At 40.6% G+C, this 26095-nt stretch overlaps 2 protein-coding genes across 5 annotated transcripts in view; both read left to right on the top strand.

The window, feature by feature from the left end:
- Positions 1 to 1819: 1819 nt before the first annotated feature.
- thpo (thrombopoietin) lies at positions 1820 to 7139 on the top strand. 3 transcript variants are annotated; one of them, XM_068317887.1, is made up of 5 exons: positions 1820 to 2025; positions 2491 to 2636; positions 2747 to 2833; positions 4300 to 4464; positions 5181 to 7139. In XM_068317887.1, exons 1-5 carry the CDS (start codon positions 2013 to 2015, stop codon positions 5328 to 5330), a joined length of 561 nt encoding a protein of 186 aa, XP_068173988.1. In that variant the 5' UTR covers positions 1820 to 2012; the 3' UTR covers positions 5331 to 7139. The 3 variants fall into 3 exon arrangements, with proteins under 3 accessions (XP_068173988.1, XP_068173987.1, XP_068173986.1); XM_068317886.1 differs by lacking the exon at positions 1820 to 2025 and having other exon boundaries at positions 2442 to 2624; XM_068317885.1 differs by lacking the exon at positions 1820 to 2025 and having other exon boundaries at positions 2442 to 2636.
- A 218-nt stretch (positions 7140 to 7357) lies between these two features.
- Positions 7358 to 26095, top strand: part of zgc:153039 — a 44307-nt gene continuing 25569 nt past the window's right edge. Inside the window, exons 1-7 of one of the 2 annotated variants that reach the window (XM_068317202.1) lie at positions 7358 to 7446; positions 7613 to 7844; positions 11575 to 11709; positions 12413 to 12550; positions 12647 to 12967; positions 14285 to 14392; positions 14491 to 14602. In XM_068317202.1, coding sequence (XP_068173303.1) covers positions 7625 to 7844; positions 11575 to 11709; positions 12413 to 12550; positions 12647 to 12967; positions 14285 to 14392; positions 14491 to 14602 — 1034 coding nt within the window. In that variant the 5' untranslated portion in view covers positions 7358 to 7446; positions 7613 to 7624. The remainder of the gene's footprint in view (positions 7447 to 7612; positions 7845 to 11574; positions 11710 to 12412; positions 12551 to 12646; positions 12968 to 14284; positions 14393 to 14490; positions 14603 to 26095) is intronic. The other variant, XM_068317203.1, reaches the window with a different exon arrangement.

Genomic DNA, 26095 nt, shown 5'->3' with positions numbered 1-26095 from the left:
CCCGTTGGAGATGATCCTCAGATGTTTCCTCCCTGCTGACACATGCAGGATCGATGGAGGGATGCTTTGGAAGACAGGAGGTGACGGTCGACCAATCCCAGCACGGCAGCTCGACAGGATCTCGGCATTCCGGGCACAGAGCAGAACACACGGGTCGACGGACGCTACGGTGACGAGGTTCACCTGAATGTTGCGTCTCTCCAGCTGCTACACATTGAACACACATGGTGTGAGAACACGGCAGGATCAGGATGACGTCACACTCCTGATTGCAAGATGGACAGCGGGAGAAGTGCTGCAAGACATCTCCATCGTTTCCCTCCCTTCCTGTTCTCACATCTAGAAGCTTCTGCTCCCTGAGTCTCCTCAAAGGATGAGAAGTCCTCATCGCCATTACTGACGATCAGATAAATTCTATAAAAGACATTCTGAAGTCAGCAAAGAAAATGTCTCTACCTCCACAATAAAGGTTAAATTCCATTATAGTGAAACAAAAATCCACTTTTCTATTGATTTCCCAGACAGAGGTGAATTCTGGGAGTGTATGCAGGCATCATCTTCAGGAAGCGGGGCCTCCGTCAGAATAAAAGCATCAGCAATCCATCCTTACAGAAAAAGGGCATCTCTCTGTTCAGAAAATCGTTAAGATGTTCAATCGGGAGGAAATATTCCACTTTAGCGATAATCAAAGGACACTGTTGAACATCCACATAGGTTCCTGTGGCGTCAGCCTCTCTGCCTGCCTGCAGACTCTTGAGGCTCGTGTGGAGACGGGCCTGGGAGCGGATGAGAGGGAGAGAGAGAGTGGTGGAGAGAGGCCTTTTAAAAAGGTACTCATTGCTTGGTGTTGCCATAGCGATGGCTCTCTTTCCATTGAGACACACAGCTGTGGGATAATGTGCGCACACACGCACACACACACACACACTTATTGTCCTCTCGTCTCGCTGACAATATGGGGGTCATGTCTGAGGTTATTGTGGGGACAGGGGGAGGTTGGGAGTGGGGGGTACACACCTTACTGCATAAAAGAATCTAGAATCAGGGTCAATGCAATAATCGAAAAGAGAAAATTTATTTATTTTGCTCAGCTAATGGGTTTATCTCAGGCATAGGCAAAGAACGGCCCGCGGGCCACATACGGCCCACTTGGTTTTAAAATCCGGCCCACTAAACTTAGCTGTAAATGCAGTTATAAAACAATTATACTGTACATGCTTTGCTGCCTGTTCATAAAGCAGTTTTTGCATTTGCATTAAACACTCCATTCATTTTAAAATATGAAATAAAGTTGTATTTTTAAGTCAATCCTTTTCAATGTGCTTTTCTTTGCCACCTGTTTAGTTTAGAATGAAATAAAACTATTTTATTATTTTCTAAATATTATTTTCTTACTGAATTGAGCTTCTAAGCTGCTAGTCCGACCTCGAGGCTTGTTATTGTAAAAGTTTCCCACCCATTATTTCTGCCAGCCCACCTTAATGTCGCTGGATGTTGGTTATGTCAAAGTAAAAAATTGCCAAATTAGACTTCTTTCCTGTTGTGACATTTGAGGTCATGTGATTTTTGTTTTACTCTCTTGTCTTTCTCAGTGTTGCATTTATAATAATTCCTCTTATCTAGAGGTGTAGAAACATGTTAGTCCGACATGATTGTGTCATCATATAATAACTGGGTTAGTACCATCTGCTTCTATGTGGTGCCTCTCTTGTCTTGTTTGCATTTGAGGATCCAGAGTCAAACATTAACTTTTCACTAAATCAAATATGAAGCCTGCGTGCTCTAAAGTCATAGTCTGGTTTGGGTTTGATGTGAGTCACTGTCGTCACTTCTCCAAAGAGACAGCAACATGGTGCCAAAACCAGGGAACTTTGACTCACGCGTTGAGGCATGGAAAATGGGATTACTCCTGAAGTTTCCCTTCTGAGGTCGTTTTTATGAAGCTGAAAGGAATGAAAGGATGCAGGTTTACGGACCACAGCTGAGTGACACCATGCATCGAGGAGTGGGTTATGGCTTATAGCAGTAAGTGGACAGCTTGAATTGGGATTAAATTACAAATCATATTTACAAAGGAGGGGATCTGGTATCGCTGTGGTTTATTCATACTTAATAATGGTGTAAATATGTCACATGGATATTAAACAGAATGAATCTTACATAATGTTGATAATGTTAAGGCTGTGTCAGATCATTAGGAGATTCCAAACTCCTCACTGCGAGCTCAGAGTGAGTCATGTACGACTTTTTTCCACACAACTTGTTATTTAATCAGTTCTAAGTGTCAAAGTTGAATTGTGTGATCGGGAACAGGAACGGATTTTGTCCTATTTGTCAGGATGAAACCCAGGGGGGTTCCTCCTCATTAATTCCTCAGGATTTGGAGCCAAGGCAATAAAAGAGGGGGGAAATCTAAGCTATTTATTGCTACAGCAGAAAAGGGGAGCTTGATGGCAGTTCATCAGTCATCTCCACTGTGCCCCCCCCCAGGACTCCTGCTACTGCTGATAGGAGTGATTTCCTCTCATCTGCCTGAAATCCAGGCCAGACCTGCTGACTTTTGGTGCAACTCTCAAGCCAGGAAAAATATGGGAAATAAGATTGAGGGGCTGAAGAAAGACACGGTGAAGAATCATGTATTATTTTACAAAAGTAAACATATTTCAGAAACAGTCTGTGGTGGGATGAGGTCAGTATGATCTTCTATTCATGCGTGTTTGCTTTAAATCGTTGTACGTGTCTTCAGGCGGACTGCGTGGGCTCAGATCTGCTGTCCTCTCCTGTGCAGATACCGTGTGTTTGGATTCATGTGGCAGAATGGGCAAATAAAACTGTGAGTACTACCTGACTGATGTCCCAACACACATTCTAATAAGGAAATTATGCAAGAATCAAGCAGCTGCTCAGCATTTTGTCACAGTTCACGTCGGATGAATGAGGAGGAGAAACTTTTCAGAATCTCTTTTTACAGTATAGTAATGGAGTTTACGGACATTTTGTTCTAGAAGTACATTTTCTGATATGCAACATACTTAAAGATGATTATTTATTTATGTTGGGGCCAGAAGAGGTTAAATATATGTGTAAAATAAATAAAAAATCAAGCTCAGAATCTCCAGGGAGGTCATGATAACCTTTTTCTTTGTGTGCAAACTTGATGCGTCAAAATTTGTTGGTTTTCTTGCATTTTTGTCACATTTGAATGTGTAAAAATTTTCATACAAATACACTTTGTCTGAATTTGAACAACAATGTTGAGGGAAACTGTTGTGGATAAACTGCGTGACTTCTTCTGTGTTGTCTTTTTTTGTGTCGCCCTTCAAGCAGCAGCTGGTCTGCAGTCGTGCTGGTTCTTTGAGGCTATTGTTAATGATAGGAGGCTAACACACTTTTTAAAATCATTTGATTGTTTTATTTGAAGTATTTACAATGTTTAGTTTGACATATATGCTGATGATCAATAATGATGATGGCGCTTGATGACAAACGTTTGAAAACATTTCTTAAAATATAAAATTTGACATGAGGTAAAACTTCATAGATGAACCTCTGATAATTAATTCTGGCCACCGAGCAGTGAAGATGCTGTGGATCACCAATATCATTATGATTTCTTCTCAAATAAACCCCCCCCCCCCCAAACATTTCCTGGTAGAACAATCTATGACTGCTTTAATTGAATTTTAGGTTCAGACGTTGCTCAACATGCTAAGAGGAACATGAATGAACCGGTAGAGTCTATGTTAAATATGTGTGTGTCTGATGAGGGAGAGTGGAATTAGAGGAGGACAGATGAGTAGTTGGATGTGAGAAGTGGGGTGATGGAGAGAGGAAGGGACGTCTGGGGGCGTCTGATGGACACGTCTTGAATGAGGATGTGGAGACGGGTCAGTGACATCCATCCATCCAGCTGTGATTTGACATTTGCCTCCATATTTCTGAAAGCTGTCTACATTTATCATCGTCATGTTGAGTTTTCTTATGTGTGTTGTGCACAGCTGCCCATTCCATTCATATTACTCAGACATTAAAATAATCTATATAAGAGTCATTTCCCCACTCTTCTTATAACAGGCAATCATACTTCATTTTAAAAACTGGAATTCAAACACACCCATAATGATAACTACTGTTAAAACGTTCAGAGCAAACTTCTGGTGACCTGTAGAGACTTAAAATGTCTGTTTCTGACAGACAACTCAAGACTGTCACGTTAAATATTAATAACTGACAATAAATTATAAGAAGAATAAGTTTCATTGTTTCAGACTGTGAGAGTTTGTGTGGCTTTTTGTCCAGCTTCAGCAGAAGCGTGAAGAGGTGGTTGGGAGCCTCCAGATGTTTCAGGATGGAGTTCTGAGAGTGATGAATGAGACCAGATTGCAGTGTCAGACGTCACGGTTGAGGGAAGTGGGACATCACATCTCAAATTACCTGGCTATCGTCAGCAGGCTTCAGATACAGGTGAGAAACATTTTTATGAATGCCTCAAAAAAAACCGTACGCTAATGTATTAGACTTTCTGGTAATTTATTGGAAATCAGTTTAAGAAAATTATACATAAATGTACAAAAAGGTCCAAGGATAACCAAGTACATTTCAAATTGTGTTTATTGGTATTATAAAAACTAAAGAATTAGTACAATTCCAAGCCAACAATTCCACAATGCCAATGCCAATTATTTATACTGGTGGAAAGTCTGATTAAACCACAATTATTTTCTCACCAGTAAATAGATGGCACTCAGAGTCTGCAAAGAGTCTCCACCAATGTGGCTCAGTTTCCACATAAAGTTTCTCATATTAATCCTTTAAAAGAAAAAATTGTGGCCACATTTCAATTCCCATTTTTATGCACCTTCCTTTTCTAAACAAACCCGTAATGGAGCTCACCTCCAAACAAGACTGGTGTCATCTCTTGTTAGGACAAGTGGAGGTGTAGCTTGTTCTTTACTGTTAATAATCACCAAATAATCGAATGGATTGTTTCTTGGGTCACATCCTGGTCTTCAAAAAGGAAAAACAACGTTCATGCCCAATTTTGAGACCAAAAACTTTCTAATCTCATTCTAACAATAAAGATAATTAGTAGTGTTAAATTTGTAGAGTCTGAATTTGTTTTTAAGAAGGCCTCAGTCGAAGCCTCGAGTGTTTGCTGTAATAATTGTACTTCTTAACAGGAGGACCAGGTCATGCCACCTGACTCGACAGTCCAGAGGTGCTCCAGCCAAACTAGCCTGAACAAAGTCCTGGAACTGTTCAGGATGTTACTCAAGGGAAAACTAGAGCGCCTTGCTATCGATCTCCAAGATGGTATCTGCAGAGCATAACACAGGACAACTGCACAGTAACTGCACAGTAATGGACCCTCTGGGAAGCAGCTTATCTGCACTGCTGCGCTGTGTTTCCTGCAAACTGAGCCCAGATGCAACAGGATGCAAGGAGTGAGTGGAACTTTGCACCTGAAGATGTTGGAGGTCATTAAAGTGGATGTTAATCTTGTCTGGAAACATTTTGGACGCCCTGTATCCATGTGTTTCTATGTCTGTACATCTGACTGAGTTAAGAAAAGCACTTTTTAAATCACATTCCTGGTGTTAGAATGAACCAAGCGCAGTTAACAATGGAAAATTGCTGCTACTCTAGCGCCCTCTATAGGTCTGATAGGAGAGGTGCTCTATGGTGATGTCAGTAATGATCTGGCAAATGGGTTTAAAAGTCAGGACAGTTTCATCCCTGGCATGCAAGAAGAGACTGATACTGATCTTCTCAAAAATCTTCTCAAAACAGAAAATAAAGTGAGGGAGATCTTCAAAAAAATGATGCAGAAACAGCCAGCAGTGTCCTAAATGCAAACATAATATGACTGTCAACTGTTTGGATTTTTAAAACAGGAAATTTTTTGTATGCCACAACAAATGCAGCAAATTTGTTTGTAGTTATTTGTGCAAAATCTAATTATTTCTGAATATATGCGTGCCTGCTTGTATGTCGTGTATGCACAATGTTTAGGTCTACATTACTAGTATAGATATGTTAGATATGTATGCATTTAGTTTTTTAAAACATATGTGTAGAATATTTATGGATCATGCTGCAGTATTTTTTCCTGTGATGTGTAATTCTCTAGTGTCTAGAAAAAGACATACTGACCTGCAATGTGTGTAAATGTATTATTTATTTGTTATGGATGACTTGGAAGTGATTGGGCTATTGCACTGTTTCTCTATTCTTTATGAATCACCTTTATCCCAAACCAGTTTAAACCTTTGAATTTTAATGCCCAGTTGTGAGTATGTGTTGAATTATCATGAGAATGCAGAAGTGAAAGAAGAGGAAGAGCGTATTTGGTTGACTTTGGCATTTCCTCCTACATTACATTGTGTTTGTAGTTTTAAACCGTGCAAGTTGGAGTTGTTGCCAAATCCTTCCTATTATATTCGTGTGTTGGTGTTTGATAGCAGTCTAACGCATCAAAAATAATAAACCTACATTGGATGCATGTGATGTTTTCTTCTATTCCTATTTAATAATGGGAGTCAGCTGATATCGAGCTTCTTTTTTCAATAATCAATCAGAAGTTCACCAAGTTTGACGGGTTTGACGTCTCTATCAGCAGGTAGCAGGACGAAATCAGTGTTCTAATTGGCTCAGAGTCTGGTCACATGATCGAAATCAACAAGCTGGGAACGACGCATTGTTGTCAAGACAAGTAAAAAAGAATAGACAACCCCGGAAACCACACGAATTCTTTTCAAAATAAGATTTTGAAAAAAATCCGATTTAACTTCAAAGCAGTTTTGTTTCTTAATGAGTCTTTAAAGTCGACTTTTCTGGTTGATTTGACTCAGAATAGGCTACTTCCTCAGCTGTTTTCTGTATATTCGCATTTTTACCTTATTTTGTGATTTAAATGTTTCATATTAACATGACACGCAAGTGTGTTGGCGTTAAGAACTTTAGAGCTTTTGTTTATGTTTATTATACTGTATATCATTGTTAATCCACCTTTAAGCTTGGTTTCACTTGAGCTTTCATCAGCCTGTCTAGTAGTTATTAAATCAATTACTGTAACCTGAAATGTGCTGCAATTCATCCAGGAAGAATTCAATACATGTGAATGGCGCTGAATAAAGTAATTATTTGAACCTAAACATTTTTGCATTATTTTTTGCGTGACAAATGTTTCGTTTTGGTGGCTTTATCTCTTTATTTCTAAGTTTATTTTGGACTATCTCGCGAGCGTCCAAAACATACATACAGTAGCTGTTTCCTGCTTTTATACTGAAAGTCTTAACCGGAAACAGTATCTGTGAGCGTTAATACTTAAGTTTGCCTCTACGTCACATGACATCTCACTCCCTATTAGAAATGATTACACACAGCGGCGACACCTGGCTCGTCTAGTTTTAAGATAGTTTTAAATTTTGCGTGGCGGGTTTTTAGGTATGAAGTTGTTTTTTTTTTAATAATCTACAACGAAAAGCATTTTATTCTAGTATTAACTAGTTATTCGACTAGTATTAACTAGTTATTCGACGACACTGACAGCTCCCAGTGTTGACATTCATCTCTGAAACCCTTTCTTTCCATTTGATGAACTTCTCCAAAGGCAGGTTTCACCATGACGGAGAGAACCCCACTCCTCCACTACCGCCTCGCCACCAGCGTCAGTGAGACCGAGATGCGGTCCGGTCCGGCGGGGAAGGCCCAGGAGCAGCGCCTGGGAAGCTCCAGGCTGAAGTCGAACCAGCAGTCGCAGCCGAAGAAGCTGTCCATCTTCTTCGGGGTGATCATCCCCACCCTGCTGTCCATGTTCAGCGTGGTGGTGTTCCTCCGGATCGGTGAGTGTCCACCGTGGTGACCCGATTCCCTTCATCTCAGGGTTACACTTGGGGGGCTCCGCCAGGCCCCATTCAAAAATAAGTGTTTTAATTTTTTTTGTGCGTTTCACGTGACTTTCATGATATTTTACTTTACTTTGAGCTCCACATGAGTCTTTTTGAGAATTCGGCACAGATACCAGTCATCCAACTTGAATGCCTTCTTGTATTAAGATATAGTAATAATAAACCAATTCAATTGGCTGATCAGCTGATTAAATCGGTAAAACTTGATGACACAGAAGTAGAGATGATCAATCAATCTAAATATATTGATCTTGGTTGTTTTTCCTCCATTGATTCCTCATCCTAACCTATTGATTAGAGGTTCGGTCTTTTATCCTTTAAGGTTAACTGTAACAGGCTCATGTTTCCTAATACTAGTTTTGATAAATGCAAACTTTTTTTCTGAGATCTGATTTTAAAGCACCCACATTTATCTTGAATGAGTAATTATATGCTGAGCTAGTGTATGCATTAAATTATAATTAAAATTTGCATTATGCTGCAGCATTTATCCTCGCTCGGTGGGGGAGAATTTCCTTTTTATTTATCGGGAAAGAATACATTGGAAGTAGATTGTAATTTGAATTATTTATATCTTAGTTTGAAAAGTTGTTCCAAAACTCAACAAAGGCTTTTTCCACAGCTAACATGTGATCTTGAACATTTCTGAACCAATTTCTTGTGGGTTCCACCAATTTAATGGCTTTCAGTCTGGCGTAGATTCAGAAATTGAGGCTTTTCATATTTCAGCTCTCCGAAATTGATTTGTAATAGTTCCTTGAAAGTGTAATAAGTAGGATTTACTCATTTCTTTTACACAAGAAGTTCATATGAGACTCATTACCAACTTCTTTCAAAGGGATAATGTGTTTTTCATAACAATCTATAATATTACGAATAAAATAGCTGCAGTCTTGATCCTTGTCTCCAGGTGGGAAGTTTGTACCACAATTTCACATAAAGACATTAAAAAGCAATTTACTATTTACTCTTAAGCTTCTTTGCGTGTGTCTCCCCTGTTATACCTTCTTCTGACTTGTACCCCTCCCTCATTTGCCCCCCACCCACTCTTGCTCCCTCCATGTCATGAGATGTCAGCTGCAGAGTATACGCACATTCACAGCCTCACATGAGCATGCATAGTGAGTCTTTGTAAGACATAAGACCGCTATTCTCGCATGTTAACATGCCAGTCCGCTTGGCATTCATGTTTTTCATAATGTAGAGTCCTAACACCTTTCAAACTTAATTATTATGGCGGTTAAAAGCAAGAAAATTGAGTTTAATTCATTGCGTGACTGAGCTCGTAAGTCAAACAACTCAACTCAAATAAATCTCCCCCATTTAAAATAACTTCAATCCTTTTAATCTGCTCTAGCCTTGCAAAAAAGTCCCAAACCCCCTAAAATCATGAAAAGAAAACATTTTTATCAACCGATAGACATTCATATTTTACCTGTGTATAATTAATTATATATAAATGCTCAGATATGTGAAAACCAGGTCAAGACTCATCTGAAGATGAGATTTAAAAAAAAAAAATTATGAAATGAGTCTCCTGATGGACCAGATTGTTTGGCCTGCGGTTGGACCGCTACTGGGCACAGAGTTCCACTTCCTGTTAGATGCCAGCAAGATGGAGGAGGGGTACTAGTTTAGCCTGCTTATATTCAATGATGAGCTATTTGGACCTTTTTGGGTCAATGGACTTAAACACAACTCCCAAACATACTGTCAATCTGTTGAAGATACTTGAAGCACTGGTAGAGGAAAAAGTATACATCCTTCAAGAAGGCCATGATATTTTTATACAGAACTCCATCACATTGAGCCTGAGGAAGCAAAACTAAGTTAAACATTATCTAAGCCTCAGGTTTTAGTTCTATGAACATTATGGATCGACTGAGAGCGCTGTATTTGTTCAAAAAGGAATTCCTAGGAATTCAGCTTGCCTAACTGTGTGTATAATCAGATCTGACTGTAGTGAAAAGTGAGGCCTGTGTGGGTGCTAAATGGAAATGCATCCTTTCCTTCACTGTGATTATACACACATGAGATTTGTGAGATTTTCAACAGTTCCAAGCAGCTATTGCTTAGAGCTGCTCAGCATCAACTCCTCTGGACGTAGATGTTAACAGACAGTCTAACAGCTTTTTCTTCACCAGAGGAGACAGAGTTGTTCTTCAGCTTGTTTCTGGTTCCTGCACACGTTGATGTTCTGGATGTGTGCTACATTAACACTTTTGCTTCTGTTTTTGTTCATCATTCATTGTCAGCTCTGAGTTTGAAACAGTTCATAGCGATGAAGCAATAGTTGGACAACAAAGACCCCCTTCCCTCACTGCCGCTCCATATTTACCCCCAACAAATCATTGGCTGAGTAGAGCCATTCCAGTGTGAGCGTTCAGATAATGTGCAGACGTTCTGCCAGCAGCAGAACCGTGTGTAACAGAAGCAGCAGCTTCGCCGTCTGATGGTTTACCATGAGCCAAAGAATAATAAACACAATAATACTGCAATAATTTTCTTTCTTAGCCGCTGCTAACTTTTCTTTTTCATACAATATGCCAAAAACATCGTACCCTGTCGTCATACCGATGTCCTGCTTTTCTTGAGACCTTAGTACACGTTAACTTTGAGTATAGATTAATATAAAATTCAATCGTTTTTCCTATTTAGCATTGCTATGGTTACAACATCCAGCGTTTTCCCTAACTATGCAGAAACTGCTGCCCTGATATTCACCTAATCTTGTGATTTGGCTCAATAGATGAGCAGAACTGTTTACCTTTAGTGAACTGAGACCAGAGGTGAACACTGATAGTGGAGCAAGACACTGATTTCAGTTTACTATTGATGTAATTATCATTAACCTTAGCTGTTTGCTGTGTGATGTATAATAACCTGTTGCATAAAACCGTTTGTCATTTGGCTAATGTTATAACACACACACACACACACACACACACACACACACACACACACACACACACACACACACACACACACACACACACACACACACAGACACACTGTAACACATGCTCAGTCTTACTGACTCCTTGTGATCTAATCATTGTATCCATTTGGTTTGTATTGACGATGCTAAACGTTTCCACGGTGATTCCACGCATTTTAAAACAAACATCGTGTTGGTTTGTGGATATTTCATACATTTATGTTCATAACCAGGAGTTTGGATTTCGTTTTTATTCAAAAATAGTAAAATACTATTTATTATACGTAATTGTAAAATAGTGTTGAACACTATTGGTACAGCAGTTAGTGGTTTTACAGTATGCTACCCTGCAAAATCTGGTGGGGATGTCATGAACATTTATTTATTATTGGTATTATCAATAAAAGATGAAGAAACTAAATTTGCTGTCAGCACAAAGAGCGCCGCTGACATGCACTTAATGACATGAGTGGATGTCCTGCTGCCGCTACTAGTAATAGTAGTAATTATATTTAAAAAAGAAAAAACAACCGTTTTGTGCTACCTTTCATTACAACTGCAGTCGTTACCTTGATGATACAGGGAAAGGAAACCAGACCTGAGTGATTGTAACTTCCTGGAATGTGAGCTCAGTGCTGGCGTTCTTTCTCTAATAGTGACTTCTTCCTCATTGATGTGACTGTGAAACTTTCTGCTGATCAGACTCTTTGTATTTTGCCTTCCTAGGGTTTGTGGTTGGACAGTCTGGACTGTACCAAGCCATCGCCATGTACGGGGTGGCCTACTTCATCATCTCTATGACCGTCTTGTCGGTGTGTGCCATTTCCACCAACGGAGCGCTGGATGCTGGGGGAGCCTACTGTATCCTCCTCATATGGAACGGTGTCAGCGCTCACGATGTCTTCACTCTATTGTTGGCGAAGCTGAATGAGCTCTGAGACGTTAACACATCAGACCCGGTCCAGAGTCCACGTAGTACTAGAGAGCTTGATAAGACTTTATGGACTTTGAATTTCCCCTTGTAGAGTATAACTTTTTTTATCCCTTAAGGAGGTTCCGTCAAGGAAAACAATTTATTTTTGGGACAAATAAAGGAACATCTTGTGACTGTTCAAATAGTAAAAATAAAAGAGCGCATTAAGTAGCTTTAGCCTGATGAATAATTTGCCCTTTTGGGAAATATGATCACCATCTCTGAGATTTGGATGAGAATACCACACTCATAACCATCTGCCAAATAAGAAACTACAATCCAGAGCCAAAAGTTAAAAACATTCAACCATATCCTGTAAAGCCCACTAATTAAATATCGAATATATCGAATAATATTAAGTTTGTACTTGGCTACGCTAACAGTTCACCCATTTTATTAAACCAGTTCCTGGGTGTCGATGTCGCTGCTTCCATCTCTTAGCAGCAGCGGCGTCCTCTTGTCTCACACTCAGCAGGAAAGCGATTTAAATCTTACTGATGTCAAGGTCTTCGAATGCAATCTGAGAATGACTGAAACGCAGCTATTTTATTGTTGGTCGTGAACGTGAACTCTGACTTGACCTCCATTCAGACATGATAAGCCGAGCGCTGGGGCCCGAGTTCGGTGGCAGCATGGGCATCATGTTCTTCTTGGCCAACGTGTGTGGCAGCGCTCTTTACGTGCTGGGTCTAGTAGAAGCCATCGTGGCCACCTTTGGGGTGCCTGAGGGTGAGTTTAGTTTCGTGCTACAACAAAAGAGATGTGAACATTCTGTAAATGATGCACAGACACTGACGAATGTCCCCTTGTCCCATTTCCTTCCAGACCCGACTCTGATCCACTCTTCTTACCAGGTCCTGCCATCGGGCTACTGGTGGTCCCTACTGTACGCCACAGCCATCGCCCTGCTCTGCTTGCTGGTCTGCTTGGTGGGAGCCCACATCTATGCTAAGGCCACCTTCCTCATCTTCGTGGTGGTCATGTTTGTCCTGGGCACCATCTTCATCAGCTTCTTCGCCGTAGCCCCTCGCACCATCAACCTGCCCGGTTCCGTCAACCCGGTGAGCAACAGGACGGAACCCACGTTTCCAACCACGGCCAACTTCACCGGTTTCAAGTTGGACACACTGCTAGGAAACCTTTGGGGTGAGGAGAATGATATTTATCTGTTGAGTGTCAGCCTCGTCTGATGATTTAACAATGATCTATCTCTTAAAAGTAAAAAGGATGTAAAAAGGATACCCATGTTGCTTCTTGGGGTTGGGGGAAATCGTTGTTTGACCCAGACACAAAAGAGGGCGGTGCCCCCCCTTGCATGTCATGCTTTGCCCTTGCTGAAAACGGTGTCTGATCAAAAAAAGTCAGCTGAAAATGCAGGACTTGAATGAATGAGTTGACCTCTGTTAAGTAGAGAGTCTGCTCAACGTAAACCAATAAATAGTTCAGAGATCAGGAAGCAAGAGGAAGTGTGTTAGTGACTGGATGGGGGTGGGGGAGGCATGCTGTGACCAGGTTTTCATCGATTATAAAACGTGATGAAGGATAACACGGCACATTCCGCCCATTTTAACCCCGTCATATGAGCCAGCCTTCTGCTCCGTTTCATGTGCTAATTCAGAACCCAGTCCGGGTTGCAGGTTACACACGACTCAACAAAGACAAACGTGTGAAGTAATGTTTGGTGGGTTTCTTTTTAATGAGGCAACAAGGGTACTAAAGGTCAGATATTTCTGATAAACACAGTGATAACAGAAGTAGAACACTAAAAAACAACACAACAGATCCATTTCTGTATCATGAAGGTAAGAAAGTCTAGCTATTGAAATATGTAATATAGTGAATTCATCTTTTTCATACCCCAGTTGGAGTAATGATCGCTTTTTCACTTTATTTTTTGAAGTAAAGGAAAACAGATCTACGCTTTTTATTCATGTGTTCAACAAGTTAATTGACATGCTAAGAAAAAAAAGTCATGCAAACTGCAAAATAAAATCCTGCACAGATATGCAAACGTTCATGCCACCAGTGTGTAAAGATCTTCTGTAGCCCTGTGTTGTGTATCGGAGCACATGACCACTAAGCTAATGCTTCTCACTGCAGTCAGGCACATGTGAGCCCTATTACACAGCCAGGCTGTGAATAATCCCACAAGCTGACCATACATAGGCCAAGCAAATTTAATTTTACGTGAAACATTGTGAAATCCAGATTAAAATCACAAAATTACAAGAAAAACATTGAATGTTTTCTGGGTAGGTCTGATAATTATGTTTTAATGGGTTGTTTTAGTAGATCTTACAATGGTGAGTTCTTTACTGACTGAACTGCTGTTTTCTTTGTTTAACTTCATGAGTTAAAAAAATCCAAACTCCTCCTTGAACTGAGTGGATCCAAACTTGTGGCTCATCAGATGTTCTGGTTGATGCACCGCTTCACTAACCAACCTGCCCCCCCCCCCAACAGCCGACTACACTGTGGACTACACAACCAACACTATGATGACCTTTGCCACTGTGTTCGCCGTCATGTTTAACGGTTGCACCGGGATCATGGCTGGTTCCAACATGTCAGGTAGGTGAGACTGTGTGTGTGTGTGTGTGTGTGTGTGTGTGTGTGTGTGTGTGTGTGTGTGTGTGTCTGAACTCCTAATGAACCTCCCTGTCCATCAGGCGAATTGAAGAATCCCAGTTACTCCATCCCCCGTGGAACCATTACAGCCGTCATCTTCACCTTCATCATCTATAACCTGCTCAGCCTCCTGGTGGCCTGCTCCTGTGACCGGTTAGTAAAACACACTCCACACACACACAGATCCACACACTCCACACACTGATGTTTTCCTTCCACCTGTTGTCAGATGCTCAGAACACAGAACTCCACCTTATTCAACGCTTTCATTTCTAGAGCTGCTTCTGGCCAAAATACAGATTTTCCAACAATGTCGCCTGCATGGAAAGAAAAGTGTTGATAGATTTGATGTTTAGTCAACATTTTAGCACAGGTGATACTAAATGAGCCAATAAAAACTGACATATTGCAGCTTATGTCATTAAAACATGGATGAGCATCGCTCTGTGGTGTGGATGGAGGCCCAGACCCTCATGAGCGGTCACTTTACTCATTGTCCGGTCTTTATTTCAAGGCACTCAGTCATACCTTTTACATCTGCATACAAACAAAAAGCAGTCGAACATGAATCCACACAGATCCGAACAAGGTAATTAAACCTGTGGGTTTTAAGAGCTGCGCTGTCGTAATAGATATAACATAAAAATCCAATACTCAGCCACTATCAGATAATGCAAACGAGTTAATTTTCTGCTTCACCAAACAGAAATGGAGCATCAGAGGAGAACAATTTGAAAACCGTCTCCTCAGAATGAACGTTGTGCAACACGAGGTGTCAGATTATCAGTCGGAGCAAGTTCAGCAGACCCTAAAGAAAGTCGACAAAATATCGGAAGGGATGCAGGGATGACCAGTGGGACGTCAAGCCCTTAGATTATTCATACGACTAGACTCTTGTTACTGTATGATACTTATATAAAATATCTCACAGTAATTGCTATACACATGTAGATAATGAATACCTGGTTTAAAATATTCCTTTAAGTGTGCTTGTGGCCTTCCTTACAGCAGGAAAGCGTTACCCTTGACTTTGTTCTTGATATTTATTTCTATTTATTCCCCCTCCCTCTCTATCTCCCATCTGTCTCTCTCTGTCTTTGCTGAGTGCCAAAGTTCAGTATTGATGGGGCTCTAAAGCCAGTGTTGCCAAGGTGCTAAACTGACATGAACGGGCTGGTGAGAGCATTGGAGATCAATATAGCCATCATTCACCCCCAGCCGCACTGTCCTCTCTCCGTCCACCTACCGCATACGCTCACTGATAAGAGACTGACTGGTAATAAACTGTCTCGACACACTTCCTGCTTCTCTATCTCTGCCCCCCAGGATCACCTATAAATATAGAGTATGCTTACATATGTTTTCCAGGGATTGAAGATATAAATTTCCTACTTGTAAAAAAGGTTTGTGATTGAAAGCTGAAGGCTGCATCAATTATACCAGTAAAAATGTGTTTTGGTCACAGTCAGGAATCTGCTGCTGCTGCTGTGTATTGAATCAGTCGTAAGGGTCTGTTCCTTATTTATCAAAGGACAGGCTGGAACAACTCCTTGGAACAACAAATAAGTTTCCTTGTGCCTCCGTGTGCGACTGGAGGAAAATGCACGACTCCCGGTTCACCATAAATATCCCTGCTCACGGTCAATACAAAAAGAAAAATAACAATGATATGAGCTCTATCACCAAAATGCTAATCAGTACACACTGTTGTGATCCACACATCCAGAACATTTAGAATCGGATTAACTGTCAGATAATAGATTTGTTTCAGCTTTTTGCCGAAGGCTCGAACTCGCCCGTCTTCAGTGGTGATGACACAGATCTGTCCAGTAAATCACACATTTACAGAAGTAAATACGTATTTAAAGTGAATCAAGACGCAACAACTTGTGCATACAACCTAGTATGCATTTAATACCTCACCTGTGCGAACATGAGATACAGTAGAGCCTCGATATGAATTTAATCCGTTCCGTGACTGAAATCCTAAGTCAAACATTTTCCTGTTTAAAATAAAATCATTTTAATCCGTTCCAGGTATAAAAAAAAGCCCCAAACCCTTAATTTATGAAAAAAATAAAAATAAAAATTGATGAATCAATAGGCAGACTTAACCTGTGTATAATTAATTATGTTCAAGTTACATAAACAATGATAAAGACTGATAATGTAAAAGTCACAAACACACAAGCTACGTCTTTACTCCTCCAATGAGAACGAGATCCGGTCTCACTGATGTCGTATCCATCCACCAACACGTGGTAAAGAACGAGACCTGGTCTCACTGATGTCGTATCCATCCACCAACACGTGGTAAAGAACGAGACCTGGTCTCACTGATGTTGTATCCATCCACCAACACGTGGGAAAGAACGAGATACGGTCTCACTGATGTTCTTTACCACGTGTTGGTGGATGGATACGACGAGACCTGGTCTCACTGATGTCGTATCCATCCATAGGGAAAGAGTGACTACTCTATTGTGTACACATGAACACCTGATTTATATCAGCTGCTTTCAGACACACAGGTCCGTGTCCTCCACCTGATCGATGTCTATTTATTAGAAAACCCTCTAAATTTATCAATGTCATCTCATAGTGAACTAGATGTATTGTAGGTCCAGAGGTTGTCATGTTTGGGTCACTGAAGGAAAACGATGTAGTTTGAGATCTGTCAGCTGTGTGCGTGTGTGTGTGTATAAAAAGATCCATCCCTGTAAGACTTCTTTGGAAACTATCTCGTGTAACGGACAGTGTGTTAAAGGAACAGAGGAGGACGTGAAACCTGCCATAGAATCCCGTTTTATTGCTGTCTTGTCTGCCTCATCTGTCCCTCTCGTATCTTATCAAGCTCCACCTGGTTTATTGAGGCTGACCAGAACTGATGATCTTCCTCCTGGAAAACACAACTTATGAAATCTTGTAAATTCCTCACCGGTGCAGAATTTCCTTACTGTGCTCTCATTTCTCTCATTGCATTGTTTATCAAGAAAACAAGAAGCAACAAACCATTTATAAATTGCTGGTTCTTCTTGTTTGTGCCACACAAACGGTTCTTTCCACGCAGTAAATTATCAGGAGGTGGAAGTTACGTCCTTCACTTCCCCAGATTTAAACAATGCTCTGGCTGTGCAGTTTGATAAGTCACCAGACAATATTAGACACCCAGCCCACAAGAATCCAGCAGCTGGCTGGCCAGCAGCCACCATCAGGAGGTAAGAGCTCCAATAGTAGTCGTGACACGACCCACGCTGAGTCATCTATTTCAACTTTCCGCTATGCCCTGTTGGTTTGTAAGCTTTGTGCTGCAGCTTATTTCAGTTTGTATTTTCTGCCCAGCATCAATTTAACATCAACATGAAGTTGTCGCTGTAAAAATTAAAAAAAAAAAGATCCATTTTAGTCAAGACACGAGAGCTTAAATCACATCATTTACCGTTTGCAAATGAATTTTGAAATGAAGCAATTTGTGGTGAAAGCTGCTCAAAGAAAGCCTTTTTTGTTGAAGTTACACAGATATCTGCATAGTAATATGAAAACAATGTGTTAAGTGACTTTAAAATTAGGTGATCAGTGTAGAAAGAAACAAACCCAGAGCGCCAAAAGTCATCTTTCATTAATGTCAGGGAAGAATGTAGTTCCTAGAAATGGAACACAAGCACAGAGAAATACTTTCTATTTTTTTCTGTTTGTAATGATGATCTATGAACATCCAAACAGGTGAAGAAGCAGATCATGTCAACTCAAAGAAACGATGCTTAAATAATATTCCCTTCACCTTCATTTCTTCTAATATTTATTTAAAATACTCTAATTGTAGCTTGAGACTTTACTTTTTTTTTTTTTTTTGCATATAGTAGCATCATTATGAAGGAGTTATACTTAATGAGAAAAGTTCAAGTAAACAAAGATTTACAGTTTGCATTTCCATAGAAAAATATCTGCCATTGATGCTAATGGGGTTAGAATACTAAAAATCCATTTTAAAGCATGTTTCCACTGATACCACAAAAATGACAGAAGAAAAACTCAGCAGTTGTGTGACGTGTCCAGCAGGTGGCAGTCACGCTCTCCCACCAGTCAGCCATTCCTTTTTTTTATTGAAGCATTTAGAGCAACAAAAGTTTGATATAAGTTGCGGCTCTCTTCACATTGTAGTTTTGCATCAAAAAAATCAGGAAAATTGTCTAAGATTGTATTTTTAAGTGAATGTCAGGAGAGCAAAGAAGAAAATAACGGAGAAGCTCCTTCGGAACTGCTCACCTGTGTCAGGTGTGTTTCTGCATGGGTTTCATTACCACAGATCAGCTGCTTGACACTGAGCTGAAGTCGCTTTTCCTCCCTCCATTAAAGATTCCTGGAATCACGGAATGATTCCGCTTCTGATTCTTCCAGCTTGAAGAATTTTGACAGTATTTTACACACACTTAACTTTCCATCACACATTTTAAGTGTGTTTTCTGAAGCATTCCAACCATGTAATGCAACTTTGTTATGGATGGTTATAGATTTTACACCCACTCCACAATGAGATCCCTGGAGCTGATGTGTGTGTGTGTGTGTTTTTAACAGCCTTGTGCATGTTTCTGCCTCAAAGATATTAGCGCTGCAAAAACAAATGCCGCTCATTTGAATGTGGAAGCTGTAGGCCAGTTTTTCCGGGTCACCGTTAATAGAGCGACCCCCGCATCTCGTCTGTTTAGAGATTATCGCTGACTATGTGCCGCTGTGGTAAGAGGGTCGTGGCTGATGGCGGTGAAGGCCGAGGGGAATCTATTAACCCCATGTGACCAGCCGGCCAACCATAACAGATTGGCCTGTTGCTACTTCATCAACCTGTTTTAGTAGCGTGTGTGTGAATATTTAATTCCTTACATAACACAGCAGAGGATTCCTATTGGTCCACACTTTTATTATGTATCTGTAGGAGTGATTTTTTTTTTTTTTCAAGCTGGTTTCACATTGTGCTCTTTTCACGATGCTCACGTGTCTCGCATCACTTTGTGTCTGTGACCCGCCGGCTGATGCACATTCATAGAAGCTATTGCATTAATAAGTGACTTGATAATTACATTAATTCAAATCTGCCAGGCCTCCTTTTGTTGTGCTATCTCTGACGTGCAGCCTTGTCAATGTGTGTGCAATCTGCACCCCCCCCTCCCCGAAGTGACAGCATCCCTCACTTCTGTAGTCCCTCACTACAACATATGCACATGCTGTGTCTAATTCCTCTCACCCCCCACCCCCCCAAAAGAGCTTCATCTTTTTTCACACACTTTTCTTTTTTCTCTCCATCCACTCAATAACATTGTCTTTCTGTTGCCTCTAGTCTTGTTGCCCACACTTTTTCCATGTTCTGTATTCTATCTCGTTTCACACCTCACTCTGGTTACCTTTCTAATGACTTTTGGTCACTATTGGATTCATTTTTAATCTTCAGTCCTGCTTTAGTTAACTAAAACAACTTTCTAATCTGAAAAGGGTTTTAATTTGTAAATGTAAATCAGTTACCATTTTTTTAATATTATCAGCTCACTGATTAAAAAAAAACTGAGTAGTAAGCGCTGTTCTAACATTAAATTTCAACGTCAGACATGTTTAATATTTCCACGTTAGTCTGGATGATTACATCAGTTATCCTCAACAGGTAATGAGATGTTCTGCAGCGGCTGAAGGCGCTTCCAGTGTCTGTTAACACTGGTGAGGCTTGAGCCTGATGTTAGCTGACATGCTATTGCTGACAGAAACTCAATATCTCACCACCTGTTCTCACTGAAGAACAGACAAACATTCCTCTTCTTCTGCTTTTGATTTTTCTCACTGTAAGCAAGTGGTTGCACCACAAAATTTATCGACATCTGCTCCTCCAGGAGCTCACGTGAGAAAGGTCATGTGAGGAGGTAGTGTGTGGTGTGTTGTTGCCTTCACAGCTTTAGTTTGTGCACAATTGAGATAAAAAAAGAAATTCTGAACCTTTTTATGTCTTAGAACTCAATTTCAAGACAGATTTTGAAACACTTGTCTCATCTTGTCATGAAACTCATATAGTCTCCATCCCCTAAAGGTATGTTAACATGACCTGGAATTTTTTTTTTATCTTATGCAAATTATGAATAAAATATTACTGTTAGGTGCTGTACAGCCAACAGGCTTGTAGAATGTGTTGACACATCAGCGCCACCATTGCTCCTGAAGCGCTCTATTCTAACTAATAGCTGTTATGTCGTTTTTGTGTAATTAGTATAAAAAACTGAACAACCAAAATGAAGACGTGGTTTAATAAGGAGTTATGTGCCTCAATTACTTTTTTGGGATTGACTTCCTGTAATCCTCTGGTTCCCTAGCAACACCACTACAAACCACCTATCGTACAGAAGAAACAGAATACAGAAACCATAATGTCTAATAAAATGGTGTCTACTTTGACAGCAGTTATTTATTAAATTGCAGCTTAAAGTATTGAACTCATGTTCTTGACATTTAACGCTAAAAGAAAGCTTTTTTTTTTAAATTTAAATTCCAGGAAAAGCTGAAAGACTTAGTTGCCTTTACTTTGCACCATCATTATAAAAACTCAAGAATACATTTCCTTTTTCTTTTCTTTCATGTAATTTTTTCCTCTCATTCTTGTTTTTTCTGGCAGAAAGGATTGAGGAACCTTGTGTCACCTTACACCTGTCTGTCATCACTTTCCTTCTTTCTCTCCATCCTTGTTCAAACTGTTGCCAAGTTATTGTAGGATACAGCATCCCTTCTCTCATCAGCTTCTGTTGCCCCTGTCCCCCCCCCCCCGTGCTCATTTTTGTCTTGGCACTATCACCTCACAGCAGCATGCTTGCTTTCCCTCTTCTCTCTCCCCTTCCCGCCTTGTCTATCATTCATCCATCCATCCACACAGCCATGTTCCCTCCTTTTGTTGCTCACCTCCTATCTCACCACTGCAGAGATTGCTCTCACTTTCGCCTCTTCTCTTCCTCACTGCTGTACCCCTGTTTTGAGTCGAGGTGTAAAAAAAAAAAAAAAACAGCGGCAGTAAAGGCCCAGTCTTCAACAACATGTCCAGGCTGCTGAGATTGGAGGAGGTGACACAGGAATGAAGAGCAACAGAGGAGAGAGAGGAGATGGTTTGGGTGACGCTGGTTTATATATTAAGCTTTATTTAGAATGTCTGGCAGACACTTAGTGTAGACCATGAATAATACGGCGGTTTGATAAATACCTCACCTATCAGCTACAGGAAGCAATAAGAGACATTTTTCATCAGATCTTCAAACCACTGAGCAGAAGTCCTGATGTGAGGTCTGGGTTGTGTTTGTTAATGAAGGATGGTCTCATGTCTGGGGTTTACTGTCTGTTCTACAACAGATGGAAGTCCACATCTGGCCTGCCAAAGCCTCCCATCTGGCTGTCTTAATGTAGAAATTAATGGCCTTATAATAATATAAATACAATCCACAAGTTTGTTTCGATGGTTTTACTTCTTGAATTTCTTGGTGACACCTGCTGTATGATAATATTTTGGCTAAAACATTCAAATGTAAGAACTAGAACTAAATCAAATGTCTGAACGGAACACAACTTAGAAAATCACAAAGCTTGTCTGACATTTAGACATTGATGTCTTTAAAGATCATAACTTGAGTTTATTTATGGCAAAACATTTTAATCTTGAATTATTTCTAATTGCTTTCTTTGATCTGTATTTTTTTGACGCGAGTTTTTAACTTGAGTTTTACGCCGAGTACTAATTACGTCCTTGGTGGAAAGATTTTCTAATCAAGAATCTAGTTGACATTTACTTTTAAGAGCATGATTATACTAAAATAGGTTAATACATTAATAAAAATAGAATGAAATACAATAAAAAATAGAACAAAAACAAAACAAATATCTGGACAGCAAGCTTATACAAATGGATCTGTTGCCATTCTGTGTGGTTGACCCCTTATTGAAACCAATGTTGGCAAATGGTGGAGCTCCACAAAACAGCGGCTAAGGATTGGAAGCTGGTGCAAAGAAACGACAGAAGAAATTGACTGAAAATTGGAAATGTTGAAATGTAGAGCGGCTGTAAAACAAGATGAGAGCGTCTGGAGAAATGTGATAAACATTTTTAAATGTGAACGGCGAGACAGGCTCTGTAAAATCCGAGACATGCAGAGTGTATGTGAAGAATTGGGAGAAGAGGGGAGGTTAGAGACTGAGGATGGTGGGGGAGAGAGAATGTGTGTGTGTGTGTGTGTGTGTGTGTGTGTGTGTGTGCGCGCGCGCAGAGAAGCCTTGTTAGTTATTGATCCCATTTAATAATCCCTAACCACGGTCTGCTCTCTTGAGAGCACTTAACTCTGCTGCTCCCTCTCTGGCTCTCACAACACTTCTCCCCTTTACATTCTGTATACATTTTACATTGCTGCCTTTTTATGTCCCTGTATCTCAGAGTACAGTAACGTACTGATCAAGGTGAACACATTAGATTCCACTGCTAAAGGCAGCCGTCTTTAGTTTTGTCTTTTTCCTGTGGTGTTGCATGGCTTAGTTCTTTTGTAAAAACAGAAGCAATTCAAAGTTCAAATTTAGCCTTTATTTTATTAACAGGGATCAAAAATTTGCTTTTAAGACTGGAGTAAGTCTTGGATTATCAAGCTACATAATCTCTGTGCCCACCAGTCTAATCCATGGTTATATCATGGGACCTGGAGACTGTGCAGGGTGTTCAAGACGTGAAAACCATTTTGGTTTCATTTTAATCCCCCAGAAAAATAAGTTGACATTGATAAACTTCTCTGCCATTCTCATTTGAGTTTGCCAGGTTTGTCTGGCAGCATCTCCCCCCTGATCTGATCCAACAAGCCACCAGGTTCTGATTAGTTGACAGTTCTAGTCCCCTTTACCCCCCCCCCCCCCCACACTGTCCCACACAAACACTGGTAGGTCTGATGATTTGACACCAAATACAATAATGACTCTCTTCTTGCTCAAACATGGTGTTTATGGCCAACCCATGACAAGAACAGACTTCCAATAACAAAGCACCACTCAACATTCAGTTACCTCCAACTACACCCCATCAGGTTTCTCTCTGGTTAACCACGTGGATATGGAAGTCCCCTCCAGATGAAATGGTCTTTTGTTGGAATCCTGGTCTGAATGCCACCCAGAGATGCAGAATTCAAATACTCAACTGTTTTTCATTGCTTAAGTCCACAAAGCAATCAGAACCTTCTCTACCGTGACACACACACACTCACATGAAGGTGACCCTTTCATTACCCAGGGAGAACTCCAACACAGCAGCACGTAGACTTGTGGGTATAATCCAGCTGCTTCACTCTCATGAGAACTGGTGCTCCACATGGATGTGATCCCAGTGTCACATGCAAAAATCATTATATGGAGTCTCCAGGTGTTCTGGAGGGGTGTTTTAAAGATTTGAAATAGTAACCCTGGGTATGTCACAGTGACACTATCAGGGTTATCTGGGCCAGGAAATTGAAACTTAATGAAAAACGTCCCATGAAGGCGTGTCCCATCATCTCCTGTGAAGATCGCTTCCAGAAGTAGCTTGATGAGAAAAGTTCAACAAGACCAATGAAATCTTTGTTTTTGTTGGTTTTTCTTATGTTCTCAACAGAAAATTGAGAAGTGAATATTTTACATGCCAGAGTTGAACTGAGATTCTGACTTGGGAACATTTTGACTTGAAGTTTAGCAGTGATCTCAGAGTTGAGGTTCATTTTATTGAATCTGCTAGAAGTCTGTTCTGGGAAACGTCTTGGATGGTGCAGTTCAGATAAGTTTCATGACCCTGATCAGATCAGGTTGAAATTGGATGCAAGTTTTGAAATAACTGCACTTTTTAAACATAAATTCCCAGAAAACATTTCTTCAGACATCTAAAAGACTTCCTCAGAACAACACAACACCATCAGAACCAGGTAAACCTCAATTTCACCAGTGGTAGACAAACCTAGAACACACCTGACAAATAGCTTGTTGCTGATCAATGGAAAGGATAAAATATATGAAGAGTACAATGAAACACCTTTTGAAAAGGGTTGTTAAGCAAAATGAAATGAAACAAGCGCATAAACTTCATTCTGCAGAGTGGGTGTGACTACAAACGGAGAATTGATTAAAGTAAATGTTTCGACAACCTGCACTCAAATCAAACCGCCTCCTCTTCGCTTTGAGAACGTTTTACTTTTGTTGGACTGGGGGGGAATCAAAATTTCATAGGCAACTGTATGCATGGAAAAAAAATCATTTAAATTATTTTAGAGCACCGGATAACTGTGTGCAGGATATCAACTTTTAATTAAAGTGATCACGCCTGCCTTTGTTTGCATGGGAAGTATCACAAACTACAGATATAGTAAAAAGGCTATTCACATAATGTTAATGGAGACACTCTTAAGAGGACTGACCATTGAATTGTAGTCATAGTATTGACTTCCAGGACCATCAGGTCCGTATTGCAGAGACACAAATAGCCTAATAATCAGGCGGTGAGCGTAACGCTGATGTTTCCCATGAGCTGGAGCCATCCCAGTCGTCAGCCGCGATCCCGACCCAACATCCATTTCTTCAGGATCATTAAACGAGATGATCCTGAGTCGTTACGCCAGTCCTGATGGGAGGGGTGGGGGTAGGGGGGTGAACTCTCCATCTGAGAGCTGAGATGAACAAGCAGAAATAACACCGTATGTGCTGAGGTTGGTGACACGGTTGTAGTCTAAACTCACGTTCTCCCCCTCGCCGCCCCCTAAGAGCTTTTGGTTTTGCATCACACTTTGGAAAAATGTCTGATAATTAATCCATAACATTCGACTAAACCTCTGGCTAATTATCAGAAGCACGACCACACCAACTGATGGATTAAAAGATGAATTTCCATGAATGCACAAATGAGGGCAGGAATAAACGTGGTAAACAAATGAGCTGATGAGGACGCGGAACAATTGGCCCAAGAACAATCAGCCGTTGATCTCTCTGGGCTCCTTTTTAGTCCTTTAGCTTTGTCCCCCCCCCCACCCCCATCTCTGAACGAGCTCCTTTTAATCTGTCACTTGCATCCTCCCGCCTTTGTTCTCTTTATTTGGATGGCAGAACTCATTTCAGCTTGATGATCTGATCAATACTTATTTTCCAGGCCCCACACACACTTGCACTGATAGTACCACAAGCAATGCAGTCTGGGTAATGAACACAAAACATAGCAAAAAAAAAAAAAAGATGAAACAGAGCACATACATGGGTTCATTGGATTATGATCCAACACATAAACAGCCACTCTTTTTCTCTGGTAAATTCACTCTCTCACACACACACACACACACACACACACACACACAATTTGTCATCGCTGTCACCCAGTTTGTGGCGGCTTTGTTTTTGAAAGCCAGTTTGGAAATGTCAAGCTTTTCCAGATTTATTTTGCTGCCGCTGCACGTCAGAGAAAATTAATAATCAGCCTGTAAGTTTTGACCCTCATCGTTACTCAACCCTGTTGCACGCACACACACACACACACACACACACACACACACACACACACACACACACACACACACAGCAAACACTGCTTCTTGAATTCCATCACACACACGGCACCATTTTTTTGTGTGTGTTGGGTCTCCTTTTTAT

The sequence above is a fragment of the Antennarius striatus genome, chromosome 6, assembly GCF_040054535.1.
Source record: "Antennarius striatus isolate MH-2024 chromosome 6, ASM4005453v1, whole genome shotgun sequence".
Taxonomy (NCBI): Eukaryota; Metazoa; Chordata; class Actinopteri; order Lophiiformes; family Antennariidae; genus Antennarius; species Antennarius striatus.
The sequence above is the reverse complement of the archived record's forward strand: the minus strand, read 5'-3'. Positions and strand labels throughout refer to the sequence as shown.

What these genes read in the sequence shown, in the direction of transcription:
- thpo (XM_068317885.1), top strand. Translation starts at nt 2,451, where the DNA reads ATGGCAGTTCATCAGTCATCTCCACTGTGCCCCCCCCCAGGACTCCTG. An exon ending in AAGACACGGTGAAGAATCAT is followed by an intron (nt 2,637 to 2,746) that starts GTATTATTTTAC and finishes ACGTGTCTTCAG; the next exon opens with GCGGACTGCGTGGGCTCAGA. An exon ending in CAGAATGGGCAAATAAAACT is followed by an intron (nt 2,834 to 4,299) that starts GTGAGTACTACC and finishes CTTTTTGTCCAG; the next exon opens with CTTCAGCAGAAGCGTGAAGA.